Below are 16,828 nucleotides of genomic sequence, written 5' to 3'. Positions count from 1 at the left end.
TGTTAAATTTATTCCTAGGAATCTTATTCTGTTTGATGCAATTGTAAATGACATTATTTCCTTAATTTCTCTTTCTGAGGGTTTATTATTAGTGTAAAGAAATAAAATAGATATTTCTATCAATAAAGATAACTTTATTGAATTCATTTATTAGTTCTAAGAGTTTTTGATGGAGTCTTGAGGGTTTTCTATATATAATATCATGTTCTCTGAGAATAGTGACGGTTTTACTACTTTCTTTCCTATTTTTTTTTAACATCTTTATTGGAGTATAATTGCTTTACAATGATGTGTTATTTTCTGCTTTATAACAAAGTGAATCAGCTATACATATACATATACATATATCTCCATATCTCCTCCCTCTTGCGTCTCCCTTTCTTTCCTATTTGGATGACTTTTATCTCTTTTTCTTGCCTAATTCCTGTGGCTAGGACTTGTAGTACTATGTGGATAAAAGCTGTGAGAGTGGGCATCCTTGTCATATTCCTGATCTTAGAGGAAAAGTTTTCAGATTCTTGTGAATTATGCCACGCAGAGAACTTCCAGATAAGGAAGACACCTCTAGATCAGCAAAGGGTAACTACTGCCCTTTAGTTACAGTTGAAAAACATTACACAACATTCAAATACCACTCAGCTGCTCTCAGACCTCTCTTGTGAGGGAACTATGCTTTCAAAAGCCCAGTCATATGTGGAACCCTCCCCTTTTGGGGAAGGACACAGAGAGGAAGCCACAAGAGTGAATCTGCTTTTCAGGAGGGCAGTAGTTGTGATGCTCATTACTCTTTCTCCCGGGGAAGACGTGACTCGGATGGGTGACCTCATCTGTCACCCCATCACCTCTTTTGGGCATCTTTTCATGGACACATTCCTCCCTGTCCTTAGCTGCAGTCAAGAGCCAACCAGGACAATGCTGGAGAGAGATTTCTTATAGGAACATTTATGTATTATCTGATTATTGCAATAATGGGACATTTATTTTCTACAATATGTACACACAAATTTTGATGAGACTTATTTGAGAACTGCTGCTAACAACATTCCTGTTCATCTTATATTCCCAAAAGAGAGAAGGAGAAAATTAAATGCATGGTGAGTGTTGAAGGGGTTTTAGGTTCTCCATGAGAAAGGTGACCTAGGATCCTCGAGAACTTCTTCTGCCTGGATTATTGGCCAGCTAGAAGAATCAGAACCACGCAATTGTAGAGACCACCTCACTGGAGCCAGTGGGCATGAGTTCACCCACCGACCCTTACCTCTAGCCCTTTTGGGCCTGCCTGGTGGTCAGGGTCTGAACAGCCCTTGTGGGTGCTGTAAGAGCACTGCTCAGTGCTTTGGCCTCGGAGGAAATTTCATGACGTTCCTGTGTATGCTGAGTGTCACCATCACTAGGCCCCCTAGTGCCTGCGTGACACAGGGAGTATGTGGAGAGAGAAGGAGTCTGGTTGGACGTTTAGTGGACAGAGGATGCAACTAATAGAAACAAAGAGTGGCATCCTATCCCTTTGTCCACATAATGTAACCCAATCAGGGGGTGACATCCCATCACCTTGGCATTTTCTTGGTGAGAAGCAAGTCACAGATTCTGTCCATACCAACAGGTGGGATTACACAGGGCTGGACTCATTGGTGGTCATCTCAGCGTGTGTCTGCCTCATGGATTATTTTAAAATCAGAAGAAAATTTAACGTAAAAGTAACCTAGTAATGGATCATTAAAACATGTACAAGACAAGGTACGAGAATAGAAAGGGTTCCAACTGTAAAGCACAAGTTTGATGAGCTGGTTGTTTTCCTAATGTACACTGAAATAGTGGATATATATTGTGCCTGACTTTTAAAATGAAATAAGAATCCTGCATGTTCTCCCTTAAACATACCTTTGGATATTGTTAAAGATCCCACCTGTTGGCACTACTGCAATATTCTACATTCTAAATGGCAGTAAGGTAGATTAGGACTTGGGCCCATATGACAGAGAAAAGTAAGCAGATATAGATGGAAGATGTTAAGTGTAAAGTTAATGATCAGGTATATAATTGAATATTTTTCTCTTTTAAATTGATACGCTAATTTCAGTACACTTCTTTTCTTTGAATAAGGGAAGTTGGAATAACCATAATGGTAGTAATGACTGAACAACTCACAAGACAGCAGTGGGTGCAGGAAGGGATTTCCCCAGGGAAACCTCAGGACCCAGGAGATGCAGGTCCCTGCTTGCTGCTGCAGACCAGGGCATACAAGATGGAGGTGAGCTTTGTCTGGGCCACTTCCCTTCCAGGGATCTTCCCTCCCTGTGGTGAGGACATTCCCTCCCTAAGGATGCCCTGATCCCTCTCAAGGTGTGAATACTTTGCCAGGGTCTGTCCTCATCCACCTGCAGGGCCCTGAAGAGCTCTGTGCAGACATGCCACTGTCCCAGCCCCAGCATGACCCTCTGCCTTCTCAACCCCAGTCCTGCGCCTGACCTTTCTCCAGCATGGGGCTAAACGAGTGCACGGAATCAATTGTGAGGAACCCTGACCATAGCTCCCCAAAAATCTCCAGACCAAAATGAATGAGCTGTTGGTAGGAACCAAAATAGTGCACGTGTGTATGTGTGTGTATGTGTGCACACATATGTGCATGTGTGTGTGTGTGTGTGTGTGTGTGTAGAGGAAAAAATACCTCTATAGCTTAACTCAATATTCCACTTCTTCTAGGAAGTTACCTTAAGAACATGATCAAGAATCTAACTGAAGATATATTTTCAAATATATTCACAAGTTCTTGGCTATCAGGATGCTGGTGATTGAGCTTTCAGGGAGGGGATGGTTGCAGGGCTCCAACATAACAATGGACACTTGCCATCTTGGGAATGCAGGTTATCTTCCTCACCTTCAGAGGTGACCCCACAGGTTTATTGTCTGCGTTGGGGTGGGGAAGTTGGGGCAAAGGTGAAATGCAGGAGAAAATGTACAGGGCTGGAGAATGGGAATGCCCTATAGTAAGAGGACACCTAGTACTGGTTTGGAGCAAAAGGGAAGGAGAAAGGGGGATAATTGAGCAGGAGCAGACTGTGGAGGAGAGGAGAGATGGTACTCGAGGACTACGGAAGATTAAAACAGCAGGTTGTGGTTTCCGTGGCTTCAGGGTGAGACTGAAGTATCAATGGGCAGGGGCAGAAGGGCAGCCTCTGGGGGTGGGGGATGCAGCTCTGTACTCAGCACCTTGGTTCTGGGAAGGGGACAGAGGTGGAACCATGGAGCCTTCCAGAAACTCTAAGTGAGAAGGAGAGCTAGGGCCTAAAGTCCAGGGGAGAAGAAATGGGTCTCTGTGAGGTTGCAGGGCTGAGTCACTGGGCCCACTGATGAGGATGCAGAAAGGCCAGTGGGGACAGAAAGGGAAGGTGGCCCAGGAGCTGCAGGAGGCCCCCAGGTGAGGGGTCACAGAATGACCCCAGCAAGCAGGGCCCCACCCCCGCTTCCTAGCAGCTCTGTCAGAGCCGGTCTCCACCTCCAGGGAGCCCAGCAGGCCCAGGTGTGGCCCAGAGACATCACCTGGGGAGGCTGTGGGGAAGCCGGGCCAGGCTGGGGTCCCTCTCCCAGGGGAAGGGCAGGGAGGAGAGGGAGGGAGGAGAGGCTGGATTCCAGTCCCCCAGGAACCTGGCGCCCGGAAATCCAGAGTCAGAGCAGGAGACACCCATGTAGGGTGAGCCTGAGACATAAAGGGTAGAAGGAAGGAGCCGGTCACACAGAAAGAAAACACACCCCTGCACCCGGGTCACTCAGCACTGCTCCAGAAGAGAACAGGAGGATGGGGGAGAAAAATACACACACACACACTTCTTTTTATTTGTAATTACATATTTTGGTCATGGATTCATAAATATGTAAATATTTTGTAGCTAATGGCCTTTCTTGTATTGTTTGATATTATCGACAAACTCTTCAAAGGGATAATCAACTGCTTCCCTTTCAAGGAGAAGGGATAAACCAGGGACACTGTGATTTCCTAAATCAATTCTTCCACTCCCATGCACATGCAGGGGCTATCTATGTGTTCTTTTGTCCTATCTTCAAGTTCACTGATCCTTTCTTCTACCTGTCAAGTGTGCGGTTAAACACCTCTAGTGTGGATTTGTCACTTCAGCTATTTGACTTTTCAGCCCTACAATTTCGTTTTGGTTCCTTTTGATATATTCTATTTTTATGGACACATTCCCTGCAGTAATCCTCATTTCTTAAGTGTCTGCTCCAGCTTTGACAGCTGTATGCAGCTAAGTAGCTATCACCCAATCAAGACACCGAACATTCCCAGCACCCCACACAGCTCCCTTCTGCCCCTTCTAGTCCTTTCCCACCCACCCCATCAGGAGATAGGCACTCCCTCCCAGGCTATATGTGACTCAAAAGAAGAATATATATGAGGGCACTTTGGAAAATAGAAGTAAAGGTTATTCCACAAATGCAAAGGTACTTTGATCAGTAATAATGTACCATATCAATAGTCTAAATAAGGGAATGAAAGCATCTGATAGTCTCCATGGAAGGTGGAAAGATATTTGGTAAAATTAAGCACCAATTTTGATTTTTTGAAACCATCTCAAAATCGGAGGCTGCATCCACAATGATAAGAATTTCTACATGAAACCAAGACCCAACCTCATTCTTTTTTTAAAAAATTAATTTAGTTTAATTTTTACTGAAGTACAGTTGATTTACAATGTTGTGTTAATTTCTGCTGTACAGCAAAGTGATTCAGTTATTCATATATATATAATTTTTAAAAAATATTCTTTTCCATTATGGTTTATCATAGGATATTGAACATAGTTCTCTGTGCTATACAGTATGACCTTTTATCCCCAACCTTGTTTTTAATGGTTAAATACTAAGGGCCTCTCCAAGAGAGTCCAATGAATATGAAAACACCTGCCTTCTCTAAGGATAGTTGAACATTATTCTGAAAACTCTAGCCTATGAAGCATGTTGTGAAAAAAAAATGAGACAGATTCTTGGATGGAGCAGGTAAAACAGTCATTATTTTAGATATGATTGTAGAGTTTAAAAATGAATCAGAAAATTTATTACAAGAGGGTCCAACTTACAAAATGCTTAAAATACAAAGAAAACAGCCTTGACAAGAAAATGTAATAATTTATGTGAAGAAAAGCATAAATCTTAATTGAGTTATAATAAAATACAGTTGAACCTTGAACAACACAGATTTCAACTTTGTGAATCCACTTATATGTGGATTTTTTCAAAAAATATACAGTCAGCTCTCCATATTTGCACATTTTGAAATTTCTATCTGTAGTTGGTTGAATCCACAGATGCAAAACCTGTGGGTATGGAGGGCTGCCTTTACCATGCCATTTTATATCAGGGACTTGAGCATCTGCAGATTTTGGCATATGTGGGAACTCCTGGAACCAATTTCCTGCAGGTACCGAGGGACGACTGTACTTGACTTGAAATTCTATCTTCATAAGAAATATGTTGAATATTGACAATATCTCAATTCTTACTAGATTATTTTTTTAATTTTAAGATAAATTTAATAAAAACTTCAATGATTTTTTGGGGGGGGAGATGGAGGAAATCTTGTGAAACAATTCTAAATTCTGCCTGGGTAAAATTATAAGTTTTAAAAAAGTAAGGAAAAGGTATTTGCTCTGTTACATACTAAAATATATTAGAAAATTTCATTGGGAAGAGTGTATTACATAATATAATGTCTTGCATGTAAAAATATACAGCTATACATATGCATATGCATATATACATGGCATATACATAAACATTCTGGCAAACAATCACAAGAAATTCCCTCTCCTAGTTACTTGAAATAAAAAGAGCCAGGGGGCTGGGAAAAGAGTGAAAGAGTTCTCACTATTGTCTGAGAACCTTTCTGTACTATTTAAATTTTCTCCCTTTGAACGTGTATTGACCTCTTTTTAAAAATATCAAAGTAGTTAATCAGGATGGAGGGATAACTGACCTTTTAAATGTTTGTTTTCTTTCTTTTTTTTTTTACATTCACTTTATTAAGTTAAAATATGTATTGAGCAAGAAAAGAGAAAAAAGGAACTGTCTAGGCAGAAAGAGACCAATGTCTGTAAAAACATTTGAACTGTGATCAAGGACAGATCAAAAGCAGAGAGATATAGGAGAATCCATTGTTAAATGGGGCTGGAAGAACCAGAAAGTGACTCAGAACAATTCAGGGAACACATCATATCAATCACAAAATAAATTCCATTTAGGTTATAGCTACATGCAAAAAAAATAAAAATTCTCTAAGAGATTAGAGAACTTCATCTTTTATGGGGTCTTTCTAAGCTTATAAGCAACTAAAAAGTGTATGTATCTACAAATTTCACTAGTTAAAAATGAAAATTTCTGTACACTAAAATATTAGACTAAATAAAAGGATAACAAAAAATTAGGAACTTATTGTCTGTATGTGAGAAAATGCACAGGCATGACAGCTTGTCTTCTTAGAAAGACTCTAAGTAGAAAAAACCAAAATCATAAACAAAAATAATGAAAATAAAGATATGCAAGTTTAAACCGATTAATTTTTTCATAGTTAGCAAAAATGAAAAAAGGCCCACAGCATGAGCTCAAAACTACTGAACTATATGAACCAAAACCAGATGCACATGTGCCCACGTGAGTGTGTGTATGCAGGTCTACAGTAAAAATGTACTTTTGCAGGTTGACCCAGATTCTTTTCCTCTAGAAAGCCACCCTACTAACATGATCAGAAAAATATATATGGATTTATTTTCAAATATATTCAATGAAATAATAATTTTGAAAAAAATAAAAAATTCTTAGTGTTATGAGGATTATTACTAAATTATATAACAACCACACAGTGGAATACTATGCAGCCTTTATTTAATCATTCAACAAACATGGGAGTACCCACTCTGTGCCTGCCTGTTTTAGGTTTTAGGAATATAGCTAGTGAAAACAAGACAGATAATAAGTAGCATAACATCTCGCAGAGCTGCCAGTCTACCATAGCGGCAGGCGGGTTCCCTTCCCCTCCATGACCCTGATCTCCCTCCTTCACCACTTCCCCACGGCACAGGAGACCAGACCAGCATCGGCCTTTCCCTGTTTCTACCACAGTCATGGGCAAGCAGAAGGGCTAGGGCACCACAAGGCCCATCACACACTCGTCAGCACACACTCTGTTATTTTTCTACTTTCAATTTCATTACTTGCTGCTCTAATCTGTATTATTTCCTTCCTCTGCTTACTTTACCTTTAGTTTGTTCTTCATTTTTCAGTGTCTTACAGTACAATATTAGGTTATTGATTTGAGATCTTTCTTCTTCCTTTAGTCATTTACAGCTCTAAATTTCTTTCTAAGTTTTCAGCTACTTTAGCTATGTCCCATAAGTTTTGGTATGCTGTATCTTCAACCTCATTCATCTCAAAATATTTTCCAATTTCCTTTCTGATGTCTCCTTCGACTAACTGGTTATTTGGGAGTGTGGTTTAATTTTTACATAGCTGTGAACTTCCCCAATTTCTTCCTGTTATTGATTTCTAATTTCATTCCATTGTAGTGGGAGGGTATACTTTCTATTATTTCTCTCCATTTAAATTTATTGATATTTGTTCTACGAGCTCACATATGGTCTATTCTGGAGAATGTTCCATGTGCACTTGAAAAGAATGTATATTTTGTTTTGGTTGACTGAAGTACTCTATAGATGTCTGCTAGGTCTAGTTGCTTTATAGTATTGTTCAAGTCTACTATTTCCTTGTTGATCTTCTTTCCAGTTCATTATGAACTTTTTTTTTTTTTTTTTTTGCCACACTGTGCAGTGTGTGGGATCTTAGTTCCCTGACAAGGGATCGAACCTGTGCCCCTCGCAGTAGAAGCTCGGAGTTTTAACCACTGGACCACCAGGGAAGTCCCCATTATGAATTCTTATAGATTAAGGAAATTACACTTCTAAGTGTGCTTTGTATTCTGAGTATATTTTTCTAGTTTGTTTTTATCTTTGTCATGATTTCTTCCATGCAGCTTTCTTCTTAATTTTTATATAGCTGACTTTAGGCAAGTTTTATAGTTTCTTGTCATACTGAAGAAGTCCTTCCCCTCTCCAAACTTGTAAGAATTTTTTTTCTCATATTTTTGCAGTACTTTTTTGTTTCATATATTACAATTAATTCATTGGTCCATCTAGTCTTAATTTTCTAATATAAGAAGAGCATAAGGAAGACACTATTATTTTTTAGAAGTCATCCTAGTTGCTCCATCACCATTATTGAATAGTCACTTTTTTATCATTGATAGGAAGTGTCATCATCATAACACATTATTAAGGAAAGGTTTTGAAAGTTGGTTTTTTTAGAGTATCTTTCATTATTGATAAATATGAATTAGATGAGAAAGACAGATAGATCCTGCAGGGAAGAGTGAGGTCACCTGAAGGAGGAAAGCCTGGAGGTGAAGGTCAAGCCTTGGGACATGCGCTCCCAGGTCGTGACAGCTCCTGCAAGTCTTCAGCTCAGTTCCTGGAGAATACCTTTGCATTCCAGAGCATAGAACCCCCTTTCTTTGGGTCACCATTTGACTCTTTGCAGCTTAAAATTTTTCCTATTGTTTTTTTGCCGGGGCAGATGGCATGAGCTTTATCTGAAGGCTTTTCCCTCCTTATTGTATTATTTCTGTGCCTCTTTGTGTCTTCCATTGACTGGCAACTCATTGAGGACAGGGATTAGGACTTTCTTCTCTCAGTTCTAGAGACCCAGGTGGTGCTGTCCAATACAGTAATCATTAGGCCCATGTGGGGATGGTGCACTTCAAATAGCTTCTCTGAATCAAGGTGTGTTGCAAGTGAAAAATACACTCTGAATTTCAAAGACAGTATTTAAAAAAAAAAAAGCATCCCAATGTTTTATATTTCTTATATTTTCCATCTCTTTGTTGAAGCTCTCACTGTGTTCATTCATTCTCCCCAGTTCGGCAAGCTTCTTTGTGACCATTACTTTGAACTCTTTATCAAGGAACTTACTTATCTCCATTTCATTAAGGGTTTTTCCTAAGGTTTTATCTTATTTTGTCATTTGGAACAGATTTCTTTGTTTCTTCATTTCGCTTGACTCTCTGTGTTTGTTTCTATACAGTAGATGAAACGACCATCTCTCTCCCAGTCTTGAAGGAGTAGCCTTGTGTAGGAAATGAATTTTTCGTTCAGCCCTACCCCAGCTCTTAGTCATCTCTCAAACTTCTGGGATTGCTGAAGCAGCCTATTATATTTTTTAAGTGTTCCCAGTAGTTGAGCATGTGCCAAGACATGTCCTATCCCAGAGAAGAAGATCTCAGTGCCTAGATTCAGGATGACTGGAAGCCAGCCACACACGCACAGAGAAAATTACAGGCTAATATCCTTGATGAACATAGATGCAAAAATCTTCAACAAAATATTAGAAAACTGAATTCAACAATACATTAAAAGGACCATACAACATGATCAAGTGGGATTTATTCTAAGGATGCAAACTATGGTTCAAAATCCACAAATCAGTCAATGTGATACACCACATTAACAAAATGAAGAATAAAAATCATATGATCATCTCAATAGATGCAGAAAAAGCATATGACAAAATTCAACATCGATTTATGATAAAACTCTCAACAAAGCAGATATAGAGGGAATAGACCTCAACATAATAAAGGCCATATCTGACAAGGCCACAGCAAACATCATATTCAATGGTGGAAAGCTAAAATTACCTCTTCTAAGATCAGGAACAAGATAAGGACACTCACTCTTGTCACTTTTATTTAACATAGTATTGGAAGTCCCAGCCAGAGTGATTAGGTAAGAAAAAGAAATAAAAGACATCCAAATTGGAAAGGAGTAAGTAAAATTGTCACATGTCACAGATGACATGATATTATGTATGGAAAATCCTAAAAATGCCATCAAAAAAACTCTTAGAACTAATAAATGAATTCAGTAAAGTTACAGGATACAAAATCAATATGAAAACATCTGGTTGCATTTCTTTACACTAATAACAAACCAGCAGAAAGAGAAATTAAGAAAACAATCTAATTTACAATTGCATCTAAAAAAGAAAGTTCCTATGAATACATTTAACCAAGGAGGTCAAAGGCCTGTATATTGAAAACTACATTGAAGAAGACACAAATAAATGGAAAGATAGTCCATGCCCATGGATTTAAAGAATCAATACTGTTAAAATGTTCATATACCTAAAACAATCTACAGATTCAATGCAATCCCTATCAAAATTTCAATGCCATTTTTCACAGAAATAGAGCAAAGAATTAAAATTTGTACCGAACCACAAAAGACCCTGAATAGCCAAAGTAATCTTAAGAAAGGAAAGCAAAGCTGGAAGCCTCTTGCTTCCTGATTTCAAACTATATTATAAAGCTATTTCAATTAAACAGTATGGTATTGGCATAAAAACAGACACATAAATCAGTGGAATAGAATAGAAAGCCCCAAAATAAACCCATGCATATATGGTCAATTAATTTATGCCAAGAGAGCCAAGAATATACAATAGGGAAAGGACATTCTCTTCAGTAAATGGTGTTGGGAAAACTGGACAGCCACATGCACAAGAATGAAACTGGACCACTATCTTATACCATACACACAATCAACCCAAAGTGGATTAAAGAGTTGAACATAAGAACTGAAACCATAAAACTCCTAGAAAAAAACATAGACAGTAAGCAACTTGACACTGATCTTGGCAATGATTTTTTTAATCTGACACCAAAAGCAAAAGCAACAAAAGCAAACATAAACAAGTGGGTCTACAAAGCTTCTGCACAGCAAAGGGAACTGTCAACAAAATGAAAAGGCAACATACTGAATGCAAGAAAACATGTGCAAATCATATATCTGATAAACAGGTAATATCCAAAATATATAAGGAGCTCATACAACTCAACAGCAAAAACCCCCTAAACAATCCAATTTAAAAATTAGCAGAAGTTCTAATCCAAAGAAGACATACAGATAGCCAACAGGTACATAAAAAAAAACCCAAACAATCCAATTTAAAAATTAGCAGAAGTTCTAATCCAAAGAAGACATACAGATAGACAACAGGTACATAAAAATATGGTCAACATCATTAATCATCAGGGAAATGCAAATCAAAACCACAATGAGATATTGCCTCACACCTGTTAGAATGGCTATTATCAAAAAGACAAAAAAAGAATAAGCGTTGGGGAGGATGTGAAGAAAAGGGGACCCTTGTGCACTGTTGGTGGGAATGCAAATTTGTGCAACCACCATAGAAAACAGTATGAAGATTTCTCAAAGAATTAAAAATATAACTACTATATGATTCTGCAATTTCACCTGTGTATTTATCCAAAGAAAATGAAAACGCTAACTAAAAAAGATATAAGCGCCCCATGTTCACTGCAGTATTATTTACAATACTCAAGATATGGACACAGCCGAAGTGTCCATTGATGGGTGAATGTATAAAGAAATTGTGGTATATATATAAACACAGTGGAATATTATTCAGCCATAAAAAATTAAATCTCTCCATGCATGACAACATGGGTGGACCTTGAGGACATTATGCTTGGTGAAAAAGTCAGACAAAGAAAAATACCATATGATCTCTCTTATATGCAGAATCTAAAAAAAAATTTAAAAAACAAAACAAAAAAACAAGCTCATAGATACAGAGAACAGATTGATGGTTGCAAGAGGTGAGATGGGAGTGGAGGATGGGTGAAATGGATGAACTGTTTTGTTTGGTTTTGGTTTTCAGTTTAGATAAATTGAATAATATTTTTTATTTAAAAAATTAAATAAATTAAAGACCCTATCTACAAACATAGTCTTATTCTGAGCTACTGTTGGTTAGGATTTAAACATATGAATTTGGTGGTGGGGGAGCACAATTCAGCCCATAACAGGCACGTAGGAAAAATACAAAATCATCTAACATACATGTAAATAAGTAAATAAAATAAAAAGGAAGTTGACAACCTGTCCTCAAAAATAGTCTTGTCAATTTCCCACTAAATATCAAAGAGTCACAGAAAAAGATGAAACAGCAATTCAGGATAGGATCTCTGTGCAATAAATGATATCATAGAGACAACTGGAGAAATATGAATGGGGTCTGAGGATTAACTGACAGTACCCTCTGGATGTTAATTTTCTGATTTTGAAGGCTGCCTTTAACTATGGGGGTAGAATGTTCTGGTTTGTTGGAAACCCCCACTGAAGCGTTAAGGGGTGATGTGCATTCTGTCATTGATTGTTCTCAGATGGTTCAAGGAAATGTGTTTAGTATGATTTTTGCAATTTTCTGTAATTTGAGAGTGTTTTAAGTCAGGAAGTTAAATTTTAAAAAGAAGAAGATTGAACCAAAAACAAGTTATGTGGAGCCCAGTTTGACTGGCTGGATCCAAATAAGACAAAATGCAGCCCTCTGACACATAAAATTCTTTCAAGAACTTAGAGAGAGCTGTGCTCATGTGTGTCCCTCTAGTCCTCCCTTTTCCAGGCTGGGCCTCCTCTGAGTTTAGGTAATGGCTGTGTCCTCTTTTTCTGCTCACACAATCCTATTCCCTCCTATGTTCCCGGACTTGCATGCTATGACCTGCTAGATTCACTTAGTTCTAGCAGTTGTTCTCTGCAAATGAATACAGTTGGTTATTTCTTCCTTTCCGATATTTATGCCTTTCTCCTTTGACTTAGAGTAATGTCCAGGACCTGAGTACAATCATCTTGTATCTGTTTTGCTAAGTAGTATTTTTCAAGGAATTTGTCCATTTTATTCAAGTTGTCAAATTTATCAGCATAAAATTATTATTATTCATAAGATCCCCTTATTATCCTTTTCATGGCTGCAGAGTTTGTAATAATACCCCATCATTAATTCTTGATATTGGTTTTCTTTTTTTTTGCATTTTTTTCTTTTAAAATTTGGTTTATTGATTTTATTTTATTCATTTTGTTGATTATTTCAAAGAATCAATGCTTGGTTTGTCAATTCCTTTAACTGTTTGTATTCTATTTCATTGATTTCTACTCATATTATTATTATTTCCTTCTTATTCTTTTGAGTTTAATTTGCACTTATTTTATGGTGATTAGTGTGGATCTTCCAGTCACTGATTTTATTTTATTTTTTATTTTTTAAAATTTTACTCCCCATTTCTCCCAACCCCCTATTCTTTTAATAGAAGGAAGGTCTTTAATTGCAAACTACACAGTTTACTCTAAGCACTGCTTTAGCAGCCTTCCACAAATTTCCATGTGGTATATATTCATTATTATTTATTTTGAAATTTTAAAAAATTCACTATTGATTTCATCTAAGACCATGAATGCTTTGGAGGTATGTTGCTTTAAATTCAAATTTTGGAGTTTTTTTTCTAGAGATCATTCTTGACTAGTAATGTAATTTCATTTAAGTCAGAGAACAGAGTCTATATGATTTCATTGCTTTTAAACTCTATATGATATCATTGCTTTTAAACTTATTTAGACTTTTTAAAATTGTCCAGAACGTGGTCTATGTTGATGAAAGTACCTCGTTCGTCAAAAAAGAATGAGACTTCATTAGATGTTCCAGTGTGCTCTCTGAATGTCAATTAAGTCAAGGTGGTTGATAGGTTTTTTTTTTGGTTCGGTTTTTTTTAAGTTTGTTTTTAATTTGGTCGTGCCGCAGGGCTTCCGGCATCTTAGTTCCCCAACCAGGGAGTGAACAGGTGCCCTCCGCAGTGAAAGCACAGAGTCCTAACCACTGGACTGTGGGGAAATTCCCATGGTGGTTGATAGTGTTACTACCGTTTTTCATCTGCATTAAAGCGTGATATGATAGTCCTTTAATTTCATCAGTTTTTGCTTTATGTATTGATATTTTAAAGCTCTACTATTAGGCACATAATATTTATGATTAAGATGTCTTCCTGATGAATTGACACTTTTAACACTACAAATGGTGCCTTTTTAAAAATCTTTGGTAACATCAAGTGAAAACTTGAAATTGACTCCATGGTGCCTTTGGACCTGGGCAATCCCTCAACAGGACATTCAATTACCTCTGTTCTGTTCCCAACCTGCCAGTCATATTTCCCACCACCCACATAAATACCCCCTAGAACAGGACAAGGACATCATACTAGCGTTATTGCAGGCATCTTAGAACCCATGTGCGTTCAGGGGAGGCATGAATGGAGCTCGCTGAGCAGCCCTGTGCAGGGACAGTTCCGGCCACAGGGAGCTGAGGCAGAGACACAAAGACCCCCCGCACCCCCATAAACACCACCAAGGTCACCAAGGTGAAAAGAGCCTGGAGGGGCTGCAAGACAGAGGTGACAATCCTACTGGTGGCAGGGACACTGGTGGACATGGAGTGAAAAGTCCACACGGACAGGATCACAGACAAGAACGAAGTCAAAGTAACGGGGGAGGGGGTGGGCGAGGAGGAGGCTTCCTAGTGTGTAGTCCCCACTGCACCCTGTTTGAGGGACCCGGGGGGCGGTGGAGATCTGAGGCTTTGCCGACCCACAGACTTGTGTGTATGTGGGGGCGGGGTGTGTGTGTGTGTGTGTGTGAGAGACAGAGACAGAGACAGAGACAGAGGAGGGAGACAGGAGGGTTGCACTGGAGCAGCAACATGGGACAAAAGAGAGAAGGAAACGAGGGGACTTCCCTGGCAGGCAGGTGGTTATGACTCCCCGCTTCCACTGCAGGGGTCAAGGGTTCGATACCTGGTCAGGAAACTACGATCCCACATGCTCCCGGCATGGCAAAAAGAAAAAAGGGAGGGAATGAGAAGGAAGGAGGAGATGTGGAAGTATGTTGAGTCCTGTGTAGACTCTACTGACCCTGCTCTGCCCAGAGATGAATCATGAGCAGGGATTTCCCTCTCCTGCTTCCCGCCCTCCCCGCCCCCCTCCAGACTGCAAAACAGTCTAATTTGATCTTCACGCTCTCATTTTCCTGATAAGAGTCAACCAAACAAACACTGCTCTTTGCTTGCCAGGACGAACACACCCTAAAGCCGCACCGTTACTCTTTTATTTTTTTTTTAAAGATTCTTTAAATTCTCTAGTGCTTTACAATTTTCAAACGTTTCACACACGTGATTTCATATAATCCCATAACAACCCTTCTTTTCCCCTTATCCCTATATTGTCCCTCCCTGCTTCCCTCTCCCCACTGGTAACCACCACGTTGTTCTCTATATGCGTGAGTCTGGTTCTTTTTTGTTTTATTCACTAGTTTGTTGTATTTTTCAGATTCCACATATAGGTAATATCATACAGTGTTTGTCTTTTACTCTTAACCTGAGCAGCTGTGACATAGTGCGTCAGACTTGTTCTCAAGGTCTTCCTGTGGTCTGAGGTCTGTTTCTTCTGAGATTTTTGTGGGTTTGGATGGTTGTTGTATAGGTAAAAAGACAAGCTACGTTAACACTTCCGCCTCCTAGCTCAGGGCAGCCATTAAATAGTTTTTCCAGGATGCACACCTTACCTGTTTCGATCTCAAAATGGAAATCAAAATAAAAGCTTCACACCCTTTCCTCCTAAACTAAAGACAGAGCCTCTGGGGTCAGCTGTATGATTACTGGTGGTTTACCCTGTAAGCCCTGTATGTTGCTGTGGAGGAAAGTGCCGGGAAGGAATTTGGCAAATTGCTCACAGCAGCCAAGAAGGGGTGCTGAATGCAAGGGAGGATGGGAAAGCTACTTTTCTGTCAAAATCAATGGGAAGAATAGATGCAATGAGCATGTTTTACAATTTAAACAGAGGCATAAAAAAGGGAAGGGAGGGGGAGGGGAAGGGAAGGAGGAGAGGGGAGGGAAGGGGAGGGAAGGTGAGAAGGGAGAGGGGAGGGAGGAAGCTGGGAAGGAAAGGAAGGGAGAGGGAGGAGAGAGAGGGCGGGAAGCGGAGTATGGTAATGAGAGGGAAGGGCCGGGCCACATCAAGGCTTGCTAAGGAGTTTTCAACTCTTCTCTCTGGAATTTACCTCTGGGGCAGCCAGACAAGCCTAGGAACGCGGGCTTTTCTCCCTCTGGGCCCCGGTCGGTCCTGCCGGGTCATGACTCTGCTCCTTCTCCCGACTCTGCCCACTGCTGGTCCCGCTCAGACAACCCGGGCCGCAGGTGACTCGGGCAGGCACCCCACCGTGTCCCCCACGCCCCGCCCCCCGCCCCTTTCCCGGCCGCCAAGCGCGCCTTCCGGAGCCAGGACCCGCGATAGGGACTCACCGACAGCAGGACACCCAAAAGGACGAAGATGAGAGCCCTGGGGCCCCGGAACGGAAGCCTGGGACTAGGAACCGAGGCCCGGGAGCCCGAGGCGGCCGGCGCGCTATGTCCCCGCTGCCTCGTGCGGTCGGGGAGCGCTCGCTGTTCAGGTCGCCGCGAGGTGACAGCCGGCAGAGCCATCAGGGATCGAGAGTGTCTTTTGCGGAACGCGGGAAAGTCCGCTTCTGATTGCTAGTTGCTGGAGGTCTGCGGGATGCCTCAGTCCTGGCGCACAGCTCTCGCGCGTTTGGGGTGAATGCGAGGAGCGGGTGGCCCCGCCTAGTCTTACGCTGATATTGCGCAATCAGTGCCGGGCGAATAAGAAGCTCCGTCTTCCTCTGAACTGGAAAAAAGACAAGAGTTGGCGTTAAAAACCCTTCCTGAAGCGGGTCCCTTACCAGGGCCAACGACGCTCCCGAGCTACCGCTCTGGGCTTCTGACTACAGCCTTCTGCCCACTCTCAGCTTCTGCTCCTCCCACCCTCGTTGGCAGGGTGGGTGCATGGATATCACTGGCTTCAGAGTCACTT

General features: G+C 40.3%; 1 protein-coding gene across 1 annotated transcript in view; it reads right to left on the bottom strand.

Moving 5' to 3' along the window:
* Positions 1-16,603, bottom strand: part of LOC309633313 (tumor necrosis factor receptor superfamily member 10A-like) — a 38,822-nt gene extending 22,219 nt beyond the window's left edge. The window contains exon 1 of the mRNA XM_082401975.1: positions 16,261-16,603. Coding sequence (XP_082258101.1) covers positions 16,261-16,440 — 180 coding nt within the window. The 5' untranslated portion in view covers positions 16,441-16,603. The remainder of the gene's footprint in view (positions 1-16,260) is intronic.
* Positions 16,604-16,828: the final 225 nt, after the last annotated feature.

Source organism: Balaenoptera borealis, assembly GCF_965194805.1.
Source record: "Balaenoptera borealis genome assembly, chromosome: 8".
Lineage (NCBI taxonomy): Eukaryota > Metazoa > Chordata > Mammalia > Artiodactyla > Balaenopteridae > Balaenoptera > Balaenoptera borealis.
Note: the sequence above shows the minus strand (reverse complement) of the source record. Positions and strands in the feature narration are given on the sequence as shown.